The sequence below is a fragment of the Opisthocomus hoazin genome, chromosome Z (assembly GCF_030867145.1).
Source record: "Opisthocomus hoazin isolate bOpiHoa1 chromosome Z, bOpiHoa1.hap1, whole genome shotgun sequence".
Taxonomy (NCBI): Eukaryota; Metazoa; Chordata; class Aves; order Opisthocomiformes; family Opisthocomidae; genus Opisthocomus; species Opisthocomus hoazin.
This window is the reverse complement of record NC_134454.1, coordinates 49,571,292-49,584,422: the sequence shown is the minus strand read 5'-3', so window position 1 is coordinate 49,584,422 and position 13,131 is coordinate 49,571,292. Positions and strand designations below refer to the sequence as shown.

Here is a 13,131-nt window from a genome sequence, read left to right as displayed (position 1 = left end):
AATAAATGCCTATAAATATCTGAAGGGTGGGTGTCAGGAGGATGGGACCAAACTCTTTTCAGTGGTGCCCAGTGACAGGACAAGGGGCAACGGGCACAAACTGAAGCACAGGAAGTTCCGTCTGAACATGAGGAAGAACTTCTTCCCTCTGAGGGTGACGGAGCACTGGAACAGGCTGCCCAGGGAGGTGGTGGAGTCTCCTTCTCTGGAGATATTCAAGACCCGCCTGGACAAGGTCCTGTGCAGCCTGCTGTAGGTGACCCTGCTTCGGCAGGGGGGTTGGACTAGATGACCCACAGAGGTCCCTTCCAACCCCTACCATTCTGTGATTCTGTGATTCTGAGGGGGACGATTATCATTTTAAAAATTTAACTAAGCCAACAAATTTATTCCTAAGAAAAGCTGCCAAGGAAAGGTAACAGGTAATAATCCTTTAAAGAGAGGTAGCGTCCACAGGCTTTGTAGCAGAAACTTGAAATTTGGCCAGACAGCGGATTTTCCCTAGGAACGCACTTTTTGCTACCTGAATCTATGTGTGCCCGGCTGCGTTAAAGCTTCTGAACAACCACAGTCTGACCTCCGCCATGTTCAAGGACAGTGGTTGAGACGGCTGGGAGCCAGCCCTCCAAAGGTGCCCAGCAGCGCAGCCGTGGGGGCTGCCGTGCCCACCCCGCGATTATTCCCCCCGGCCCGCTCAGGAGGGGCCTAGGGAAAGTGCCTGTCCCACGGGCACGTACCTTCAGATACGTGGCGGGGTCCATGGTGGCGCCAGCGAGCCACAGCAGGCGTCCGTTGCCTTCAAAAGCAGCAGCGCAAATGCTCTGGGCCCTTGCACCGCGCGCGGCCTCCTCGTTGTGACGCTGTGTCAGCGCAACGACCGGTTGCCAGCACCATGGTGACGGCAGACAACGCCTTCCTGAGCTGGTGGTTGTGTCATACCCTCTCACGAGGAGTCGGCCCACCGTGACCAGCCAGCTTGGAGCGGTGGCAGGCTGCGGGTGAGTTTACCTTTTCTTTCTGTGTCGCTATTATCTGTGCTAACTGCATTCCCCAAGCTGCGGTGTGAGGCAAGGCCCACCACAGACCTTGCCCCGGCCCCTGCCTTCGGTCTGCCTTTCCAGCCATGGATGCTGCTGAAAGTCCTGGAAAGACTTCAGCTAGTTTCTGTCAAGAGACTTGCACCAGCTCAAAGGTAAAATTAACATATGACCAGTAATTAAAATGGTGCGGAGGAGCGTGTACGTAGAAGCTGCTATTCATTCCCCTAGGAGACAGCTCAATGTGACAAGGACAGTAGTCTCCGAGTCCTCTTGATTGCAGTTTTTGGAGGGGGGGGTGGGGGTGGGGGTTGTGTGGCTCTGTGGAGCTGCACTGTACCTTACGGCCACATTTTTGCTGAGATCAGTCTTTTTCTGTCTTTGGTCTAGACTGTGAAACAAAGCAAACCTGAAAAATGCAGATGCTGCTGCCCACTAAGTTGCTATTATTTTTGGTAACTGGGAGCACACTTCCCGGAAGCTGTAGGAGGTGGGCTTCTCACCTGAGGGACACCGAGTGATGACAGTATTGAAATATCATTTATTCCTGGCACTAAATTTGGCTTATATTGCATGCCAGGGCTTCTCACAGATTTTTGAACCTGCATTATAAATCAGGAGAGCCCAGGCCTCTGGGTCGATGAGCCATGCTTCCACATTTGCAGGCAGCTGCGCTCCCCCTGGCACCATGACCTCTCTCCTGGTCCCAGCTCGAAGCCCATGTCCCACTCCTCCTGCCTCCATTCCCACCACCATCCCCAGTGCCCCTGCTTCACTTGCTGCCTAGGCCAGATCATGCTCACCCGTTGCTTCCCCCCATGCCACAGCATCTTCCGCAGGCCAGAAGCTCCCCTGGATCACTCACAGCCTGGGCTCTGCTTCTTTGAATTTGTGAAATATAGTTTGTCTTGAGAATATAACCTATTTTTATTTGAGTTTCAATATAAAAAGCATCAAATCACATTGTCTACAATGTATTTAAATACGCTCACAATGTTATTACATCACCATTTTATTGTCATATATTCTTTCCTACATCTACGTTAAAAGGTGTTAAGAAAAGCTGAAATCAAAGATCACTTTGTGTCTAACTCTGTGCAGATGCACAAGGAAAAGAGAGGATCCAAACCCCTTTTCTTCTTGGCCAAACATGATATGAGATCTGGCTCCTGGGGGGTGCCAGCCCTTGCTGAGGCTAACCCAAGGGCTGCGTGGAGTGCATGGGCTCTTGCCAGCAGGGGCACAGCAAACTCCATGCTCTGCAGAACGTCAAAATAAGCTCTTCTGCCTCAGTCACAGTATTACTGACAAAGTGTTGGTGTGCGCATACATATCTCTAATACACTTGCACAAAGTAGTGGCTGAATGCTTTCAGATGAACCTTCTGAGTGGGAAATGGGTTTCATCGACTAAAATCAAGCTTTTTTTGACTTCCACTACTTTTTTCCATTTTTCAACAGTTTCAATCAGTTCTGAAAGTCCTTTTATTCTTTCTGTTTTGACATTTTCCTTTTTGCTGGCTTTGTTGAAGAAGGTATAGGCACTGTCTACCACCTTCCACTCTTAGGATCTCAGATCCTGGTCTAGCGCATGTCAGAACAGTTTGAATGATCCTTTCCATCACTGTAAACCTGGAATTATTTCAACTTTTGAAGCAGAGGCATCTCTTTGGCAGCATGCCTTTGCTGTCTCTGATCTTGTCCAAAAAACACTAGAATATAGAAAAGAATATTTGCAGCATCAGGAAACCTCTATTGCTTATGTGCTGCTTCAAGTACCATCACCAAATTCAGTAAGTAGGTATGATTATGACACAGGAAAGTACTAGAAGTTTTTAATCAAACTTTCAGAATAGCAGATAATTCCTGGACTATGGATGTAAAAATATTAATACAAGACACTAGCAAAATACCTGTTTTTTTTAACCTGACTCACGTCTTCATAGTGAGCTACTCACTAAGTGGGCTTAAACAAACATACAGTCAAAAGAAGTCAAAATGGATGTTATCTGTCTTTACGAAGTCATCTGTATTGTAGTCTCTTCTTCTTTTTCTGGCCAGTTGTATGTCAGAGCTCTTGCCTCCAGTCTGTGTTTGTCTGAAATTTCCCCTATTTTGGATTAGTATTTAATATGTATGCCCTGTCTGACTGAAATATTGCATCACTAAACCCAATGTTTCCATCTTCTCTTTTTCCAACTTCTCAGGAGAAAATGCTTCTATATCAACTCCTGGTCCATAATATTCCCTCTAATCACCATTTCTGATGTCTCTTTTGTGTCTTGCATGAAGCCATTATGACATTAGAAAACATTTTTCTGAATCCTACACAATCTGTCAATTTTATGTGTTTTTTCCTTCACGTGTTTCTGAGAACAGAACTCTCCTCCCTGTCAGTTTATGAATTTTAAATCAAATTCAGGTTTTGTTAAAATATCTGTCTTGGATGTATTATCACAGCCAATTACTGACACTGAATTTGAGGTTTATGAATTTACATAAGGTTATTCAAAAGAAAAAAATAAAGAAAAAACCATACCTGATTAGTACGTGCAGTTTTCTTATTTTGTGAAATCTTGATTCTCTGTGAATTGTCTCCTAGACCTTTTGGATTTATAACCTCCACACCTTCACTGTCATTCTGGAGCATGACAAGACCAGAAATTATATCAGTTCAAATCAAAAACTGAAAGCCTTTCTCATGTGCGGTAATAACTGATTCGTACTCTGACGCCTGTGTTTTCATGTTTTACTTTCCTAGGAGCCTGAAACTCAGTGTACAGAGCTCGGGTGTTCAAGTCCCCACACTATTACACAAAGCTGCATTGGTCATGGATGATGCTTGACTAAGTGAATCTGCTGTTTTCCTGACCCAAACTCACCTGTCCTCCCAGTGCTGCCCTTTCCTTCAGGACTGGTTCAACAAGTTTACAAAGGGCTGGCCCTTCTCCTCACCAAGGGCAAAATGGCCAATTTGGGCCTTCCCCAGATTATTAAGACCTTCACTTCATCTGGTAATGCATATGCAATAAATGCATGTTTTTTAAAAATACGTACTTCTATTGCTCTTGGAATAAACCACTCAGAGTATTTTTAAAGAGAGCAGCTAGCTTTAGTGCTTTAATTCTCTCTGGTATACTTTTTATCAGAGTGTACTGAGAGCTGCAGCCAGCCATAACCAGCTCCATTATTTCTACTTCTGAAAAAGTTTTTATTCTGAAGCTGAGTTTTCTTGTTTCTTAATGTTTTGAAGGGTACATTGTTTCTTTTTAATGATCGAAGTGCTGGTTCTTATTTTGGTTTTGTAAGAAAGCTGCTTAAGCGAAATGTCAGATAACTTATATCCACAATTGATATAAATGTTTTATATTTCAGCGGTTTCTTACAGCAGCAGTTACAGTATGGTCATTTCACTGTGCGTTATTGCCTGATAAAGCAGATGCAAATATATCAGTTCTGTTCCTTCTAAGAGGAGAGTATCTTTGCATTTCATTAGGAGGGAGGTATTACTTTTTCAAAAAGCACCTCTGTTACTTCTTTGCCTTCTAACCATGCTGTCTTAGGAGTTTGCCATAACTGCCCCCTGCAGTTCAGCCACTGAACACTCCACAGAGTGCAAATAAAAAAGTATCACAATAAGTGCTTAACTGTAACATTGAGACATAGTATATTAAAAATACCATACAACACAGCATAGTGATGTTGGAGTGGTACAGTTCTGTCACTGATGCCCCCAGCCCCCCCGCGTAATAGTCCCTTTGAAGATCTCTATGCTTTATGCAGAGCAAGAAGAAGTAGAGATTTCTTAAGACTTTTGTAAGCTAATACGAAAAACAGTAGCCATGTGAGTTGCTATCTACAAGCAACAGAGCACAGAATAATTTGCGTTGGAAGGAACTTCTAGAAGTCACTTTGCCCAACCCACTGCTCAACTGCAACAATTACATAAGAGTTTCAGTTATAGAGTAATTAAAATATATGTATGTATGAGTAATGTAACAGAAAACTAGTAAGAGCATCACATGATTGCTGGAACTCTAAATTTAGAGCCCACACTGCAAAATGATAGATCTATGTTATTTTATGCTAGCATAAAAAGCACTCATTTCAACTGATCATACCACATTTCTGGCATATTCCAAATTCAGCAGAAACTGTTAAATTACTGTTGATAACAAGTTTACTTCAGTAAAAGACTACTTCTGTTGACTACAACAGACTTTGAATGAGTGCCATAAAGCTGAGTAATATTCATATATTTCACAGCTGATTCTTCAAGTACAATCTCTATCCTCCCCTTTATACAATTTTTTTATTTAGTTCCGTGAAAACACGTTATTTAACTCTACTCCATCAAGAAAAAGAATTCTTAATTTCTCATAAGAAAAGCGATATTCAAGTGACAAAACCTGCCTATTCCTTTTTCCTGTTTGCTTAGAGACTGAGTTTGCTGAAGGAACTCCTCACCAAAATGTCAGTCTGTCTGCTTATCACCTGCTGTTGCAGATTGCTACCTCAGCACTCAGCATGGGCAGGAAAGCAGGCAGAAAATCTCCTATCTCATTTGCTCAGTAACCTCTTTCACCTCCCTGGAAATGTCTGCAGACCAAAACATTGCAACAGAAAATGGGAGTTCAAGCCTTAGGGTCTATAGCCAGCACAACCATGCTATGAGCACAGTCCAGATCAGGCAACATGCCGAGTCACTTCTGAACCTGCTCAATCTGTGGTGACATAAGGAAGCAGGAAGTTAAAACCAAATTAGAGAAGCCTGGGTGGGAAAATTGTTTTCCCTTTAAAATTGTAGAATGGTTTGGGTTAGAAGGGACCTTAACAATCACCTAGTTCCAACCCCCCTGCCATGGGCAGAGACACCTTCCACCACACCAGCTTGCTCAAAGCCTCATCCAACCTGGCCTTGGACACTTCCACCGAGACAGGGTATCTACAACTTCTCTGGGCAACCTGTTCCCGTGCCTCACCACCCTCATAGTAAAGAATTTCTTCCTTATATTGAATCTAAATCCACCCTCTTTCAGTTTAAAGACATTACGCCTTGCCCTATCGCTCCATGCCCTTATGATACAGAATCACAGAATGGTAGGGGTTGGAAGGGACCTCTGTGGGTCATCTAGTCCAACCCTCCTGCCAAAGCAGGGTTACCTACAGTAGGCTGAAGAGGACCTTGTCCAGGCGGGTCTTGAATATCTCCAGAGAAGGAGACTCCACCACCTCCCTGGGCAGCCTGTTCCAGGGCTCTGTCACCCTCAGAGGGAAGAAATACGTCCCTCTCCAGCTTTTTTGTAGGTCTCCTTCAGGTACTGGAAGGCTGCTATAAGGTCTCCCCAGAGCATTCCCTTCTCCTGGCTGAACAATGCCAACTCTTTCAGCCTTTCCTTGTAGACAGGTGCTCCATCCCTCTGACCATTTTTGTGGCCCTCCTCTGGACCCACTCCAACAGGTCTGTGTCTTTCCTGTGCTGAGGGCTCCAGAGCTGGATGCAGGACTCCAGGTGGGCTCTCATCAGAGTGGAGCAGTGGGGCAGAATCCCCTCCCTCGACCTGCTGGCCACACTGCTTGTGATGCAGCCCAGGGTATGGCTGGCCTTCTGAGCTGCGAATGCACACTGCTGGGTCATGTCCAGCTTTTCGTCCACCAGTACCCACAAGTCCTTCTTGGCTGGCTGCTCTCAATCCATTCTCCACTCAGCCTGTATTTGTGCTTGGGATTGCCCCGACCCATGTGCCACACTTGAAGGATTACAGAATTTATCCCTCTATTTTGAGTGTTGACAATATAAATAGGGTTATGCAGTTGCACTTCTGTTTTCACACTCTGCTGTACTTCTACTGACTGGAATTTTCTGCTTGAAAATATATTTGATTAAAAGGCAAGGACTTGGAGCTATCTTCTACTTGTAAGTAAGTGTTTTTTCAACGTTTGTTTAGTTCCCTCTAGATGAGCAGTTCACTTGCCAAGTCTTTTTGCATAACCACATTCTTTGACCTTCTATCTCCTCCCTGCCTTACAAGGGAGGATTGGTTTTGCAAAAAGCGCTAACTTCTGTCAGTTGTGCTTTTAACAACAGCACACAGAATTAGAGAATCACAAAGTGGTTTGAGTTGGAAGGGATCTTAAAGATCATCTAGGAATTGATTCTCTAGAGTTGCACTCTACAGTAGATGGTTTTCCATCTCTGCCAGTTAGTGATTAAAACAGATTGGCTACCAGAGCATCCAGGCAGCTGCTTAAACTGTTTATGGTTTAGGGGTTGGCCATTACATTAGCTTTGGAGATTAGAATTACGGTACCTATGGAAGTCAGTGGAAAACAGATGCTTCAAAAGCAAATGTTTTAAGTTAGCATGTTGGATTTCATTGGTTTTCAGATTGCATCCAGTCAGCAGGAACAAAGCCATCAGAGTTACAGTTCAAAACTTTGCTGTTCTTTTAATATTCAGTGTAACCATTCATCTAAGTTGTCCTTCCGTGTATTACCTTTTTCTAGCCAGAGTGTCCTGATTCAGAAGAAGTTAAAATGTATTTTTAATATTGAGGAAGAATTTTTTCAATCAATCATCACAGCATTCATAAATTCCTGTCAAATGAAAAAATTCAATATACAGGGCAGGAGGGATGATTGTTCATTATCCATGTGTTAAAGTATAGTAAAAGAACTGTAGAGACAGCAGATAGGAAACACATAGTGCTAGATTTGAATTCAGCTGGCTAAATCTTCATGAGGTGTTTTGAAATGGGTTGTAACTTCAGCTTACCCACCTCTGAGTACATTAGTGTTTTCTTTAAAGGCTTAAGTTGTCAGTCTTGAGTAGGATATTTGGATAGTATCCTGAAATGCTGGATAAACAGGTTAAAATGATAAGACTGACACAAGCTGGCCATAAAAAAAGAAACGGGAAATCCATTTGCTCTCGGTGCCAGTAAAATGTATGAGAGGCAGAAAGCAAAATCCAGAAAAACCAAAGCAGGAAAAAAATATTGGCACATTCCTGAGAAGGTAACAAGGTGCACGACCCCTGCAATTACGGCATTCAAAACATCTGCTGATGGTAAGCAGGAACACAATGAGGATGGCAAGAGCAAGAATCTTAAAAATGTTTTTACAAAGAATATTTACTTAGCATGAAAAGAAAAGAGCCTGAAAGTATGACTAACTTTCACTGTTTCCTGTAAGAGATGGGATAGTATGTCATGGTTGAATTTTTTTTTTTAAACAAGCATGGCTTTGGAAAGCAAGTCTTGAAAATGTGGAAGAGGACTGCTTAATTTCCTGTCTGGATCTGATGGAGTTATGCAGTGCAATGCCTTCATAATTTCCAAGGGAAATTACAACAACAATGCCCATGAAATGTAAATGCTTAATAGCGCCTGTAGTCTTAATTAACAAACGAGACAAGAGTATCTAGGAAGCTGAGGGGAATGACAATAAACACAGAACAAAAAGACATTTTTTAGGACATGTTACAAGTTTGTTTGAATGAAATGGAGTACAAAAGCTGCATATATTATGACAGCAACAATGTCCTTACGTAGCACGAGTAAAAGGCAGAATTTTAAAGGAGATCCTTCCTCAAATCAGCTTCCTAAGAGCATGGTGTACTCTGCTACAGAAACAGCACCGACTGCTCAATGCATCATAAGGCTGACAATACGACACCAGTGAACAATAAATATTTATTAGCTGTTATCTTCCCTTTGCATTGTATTTATTTTGCATTTACCTCTGAGCTCCTTTTAAAAGTCAAGGATTTTTTTCATTCCACCTACCATTCCTTTTTATGAGCCAGCTCTCATCAATCACTGAGGAATAAGTGTGACTTGTTCTTTAATGTCATGATTAGCAGAGATCTGAATCATCAGGACTGATCAGGTAAAACCTTTGCCTCTTAAATGAGGGCTAAACACAAGCTAGGTAAATCTGGTCTCAGTTTTAGGATTATACTGTTGGTGTTTCAAGGTTTCTGAGCAGAAAGTTCTGTGGGCAACTGTAGCGATCCTCCAGCCAGTGCCATGAGAGAGAAGTTAACCATACTGAATGCAAGAGACACAGTAGAGTGTCTATATATTATGTATTACATTATTGTAGATAAAGATACAGAATGTATTACATTGGCATGCAGACACTTACCATGGACAATCTTCTGAAAAGCGATGAGACTATTATGATAATGATTTAGGTTCCTTAAATTGAATTACATATTTAAGAGGAAAAAAAATACTAAAAACCTGAATGTCTTGGTATAAACAGTGCAGCAATCTGTTGATTCTAGCTACTAGGTAATATCCAAAGCAGTTAACTTCAGCATGTAGGTCTTAACAACTACATTGGGGTTTTATTAAGGATATGTTCCACTGAAGGGTAGGAGCATGCTCGGGAAGACTAGCAGTGTGGGCAAAGCTATGTATCTTCTTAAAACCAATACAAGAGGCTTACTCATTGTAATACACCCAAATGGCTGTTAGTAACCGAGATGTCCCTAATACCAAAGAGAGAGAGAGAATGAGAGACACAGCAGAGCTGTATATTAGGGTTTTGTTGTCTGCTTCCTTTTGAGACAGTTTTGTACTGTTAATGAGGTAAGAAGTTGCTTCTGGGTCTCCCAGGTACTGGCATTATCACAAGGCAATAAAGCAGGACCTGCATTTTTTGCTGCTATGCCTATAAACAGCTCAAGTAGAATCTGTGTAGTATACAAAAGAAGTAGCTGCTATTTTGCAGGATAATGCATTATTTAAAACGTAACTGATGGTGGTAATAGTTTATGCTACATGGGTGCATGCTCTCTCTGAAAGTTAACATTGGTTAAGTGATTTCTGAGGGTCTACTACAGCTTGAAAAGTTTAATGCTTCTGTGATTCAGTGAAAATCCTATCACAGTACAGAAGGATGTATGTGTTTTAGTATCAACAGCCAATATGAAATTGAGAAGAGCTCAAATAGTTATCCCCTTTTGACCATTTGTATGACCAGTTACTCTGTATTACAACCTTTTCATCCTGTTAGAGTACCTTCACAAAAGAAGGCACAACGCCTCTCATTCCTGACATAATAAAGCTCTGATATATCCTTCATCCATCACTTGTTAGCCTTGAGCTCCTTTGTATTATGTTGAGAGCTGTTTTCTTAATTAATTTACTTTATAAAATAAAATACCTAACCTGGGTTTACTTTGTCCCTGTCTTCTTTTTCCTATCCCTTCACGTGTTAATCATTGAATGGCTCAACTCCATCCGATGGTACTACTTAAAAAGGCTTAAATTGATCCCTTTCCAGAACAGTTTTTTATTTTGCGATTTAGGGAAGACACTCAGTGCTTGAGACTAGAAGAAACTGTATCTTGGAGGAAGAGAACTATTCACTCTTTGTGCGAGAAAAGCTCAAATACAAGAAAATAGGAAACGAGATTATTTTCTTCTCAGCAGCTTCTACTGTGATGTGATTTATTTTTCTATATGCAGAAGTTTACCTGTTTCCTTCTGTATCTTGTTTTCTCTAGGGAGTGACATATGTTGAGTCAGAGATAGACAGTGTAAATGTAAATGTGAACACTGTCTGGTGTTCCAGGAAAAACAAAAGTAACCAGAAAACCTGACTCAGGACCCAGGCTTCACAGTTGGACAGTCTCTGGGATGTGGCGTTTGAATTATTTAAATCAGAGGGGATTTGTAGGCTCTTGCAAACCTCTGCAATGGCCAGGAAAGGAAGAACCTGGGTTCCCTGCATGTTATCCAGGTGAGCTAGCTGTGTTATGCAGAGAATTAACCCAAGTCGCTGTACTGTGCTCCACGGAGACAGCTGAGGAAAGAAGTGTTTTTCAGCTTAGATCATTCACAAGTGTTGGGCACCCAGCTTCCGCAGTTAGGGAGGGAGTTCTCTCCTTCATGAGTTTGTAATCACAGACTTTGGAAGCTGACTGCACTATCTTAAGTGCACATTTTCTGTGAAAATGCAGCCAGGATGAAGTGCTCTCTTACCTCATTCACTTGAACTGAGGGAGACCCAGGTTCAAATTGCTCATCTATCTGCTCTGAAGCACAGATGCGTTGAGGTGCTCTGATTACTCAAGAGAATGCCCTAACAACTGGGCTATCATGTTTTAAGAGAGTTATCTGTCTCCCCTTGAAGCTGTCCCACTTAGTGTGAATTACTAGCTATTGACTGGAGTAGGTACTTGACCCTAACTCCCTTATGCTCCACAAATATTCCCCAACCGGCAGATCCTCAAATTAATCTATTGCTTTTCTGTTTCTATAGTCCAATGAATAAATATACAGAGTGTTTGGATGGCACTGGTGTTGCATGATATTCCACATGCTTAACACCTACAAAGACCTTTCTGTGTTGTTTGGACAGCGTCGGCTGACACTCACACCCACTACGTGCTACCATTCCTGCTAGCTGAGCTCGGGGGCAGCGTAAGGATCAGAGACGGCAGGAGGAGAGCAAGGGGTACTTTGCTAACACAGCACTCGTTAGAGCCACTGCCTCTCCCGGACCAGTTTTACCTTCAGCAACAAGTACAATGAACCGGCCTGGCTGTTGGTTTGCAAGTTTCTGTTTGTCCCTGTTCTAATTACTGTGAAAGCATAAGGATGATGGGTCCTGAGAAACGATAACTAACTAGTTAACAGCTTTTTTGGTGCTTCCACTTTTGAAATCTGCATTTTTAAAATGGCTGTTAACATTACCTTATGCGCACAATGCGCAGAACCTTCTGGGTTGGCTCCTTCCCTCCTCTCTGTGCTCTTCTTGGGAGCAGAACAAGACAATCGCACGTATTTTATGCATGGAAGAAAGAAGATATGCCCCAGTGTGGTGACATGATTTTTTTTCTCATGTGATTCCTATCCACTGCTTTGATGAGATTATGTGTCTTCTGAATAATGATGACCTCCTCTTCAACAGAACTGTGAATTACCTATTCTCAGGAAAAAGCAGCACCTGACTGAGCTGGATGAGCTAGTTGTGAGACCCGTCAGCCTATAAACTACTACTGAGTCAGGACACTTTTCAAAGATAGCAGTATACCAGGCAGCATATGAAGGCAATAAGCAGAGCCTACTCCTGAATGTGTCCATTGTGCTCCAGCTTTTTACACCAGACTCTTGTACTTTGGCAGCGTATCAGTGCAAAACATGTGGGGTATCATAAAATAACTGCAAGCAGAGAGCTGATATTGCTTTTTCTTTGTTCAGGGACCAAAATAAGCATTTTTCATTGTTTCTAAGTCCTTCCTCTTCACCACAAAGCAAAGCAAACCATGCTTACCTGGAAGGCGAAATTGTGCACTCCTGAGTGATCACAGGTGGTCTCCTTCAGCTCCATGTGCCTTGCATGGGCAGGAGAGCTTTGGGTGAGTGTTGAAAGCTCCTTGTAGCACAGGGCAACAGCACCTGGTCTGTGTTGCCTCGTCGGTCAGCAGGGTCGGTGAGTATCTTCTGAAGTAGTGTTAACTGGAGGCACTCTCAGATTGCTCTTGCTCAATGGTAGCTCCACCTTCTCGCTCTCCTAGCACAGCCCCTTTTGGCCACCGTGGGAGACTGCATTTAATGTTCCTTGAGACAAGAAGGGAGGATTACTGCGGGCCCCAAGAGGTGGATGTGTCTCTGGGTGATTCCAAAGGCTAATGTGTGTACTCTACGCGACTTCTGGCTTTCCTTGCTTGCCTGGGGGAAAATCTTCCCCGCCCAGATCTTTGAGAGGTCAATACAGTTTTGGTGGTGTTTACAGGTGTTCTCAAGTCACTGTTTCAGTGATGTTATCATGGCTCTGTTTTCAAAGTGGTTAAGGGCTTCATCTAGTAAGAGAAAACAAGGGAAAAGGAACAATTCCCAAACCTCTAACAAATACTGGCTGTGTACCTTCAGCTGGCATGGCAATTTTTGGTTGCAACAGAAAAACTTCCCACACCATTGCTAAGTAACTTTGCCATGAAATCCTAGTCACAAGGAATAGTATTCAGAGCTTTTTTGTGCTTGAAGGAACAACACAGCAATGCTCAATCTGCTCTGAAATTGTCCTGTAGCCTGGCTAGGCCAGAAAGGGTTTTCTGAGTACTATAAAAATACTAATCA

At 42.7% G+C, this 13,131-nt stretch overlaps 1 protein-coding gene across 1 annotated transcript in view; it reads right to left on the bottom strand.

Annotated features, from left to right (window-relative positions):
- Positions 1–12,382, bottom strand: part of SLC28A3 (solute carrier family 28 member 3) — a 42,665-nt gene extending 30,283 nt beyond the window's left edge. Inside the window, exons 1-2 of the mRNA XM_009936459.2 lie at positions 12,326–12,382; positions 3,576–3,677 (exon numbers count right to left, since the gene is read on the bottom strand). Of these exons, the coding sequence (XP_009934761.2) occupies positions 3,576–3,677; positions 12,326–12,382 (159 nt within the window). The remainder of the gene's footprint in view (positions 1–3,575; positions 3,678–12,325) is intronic.
- Positions 12,383–13,131: the final 749 nt, after the last annotated feature.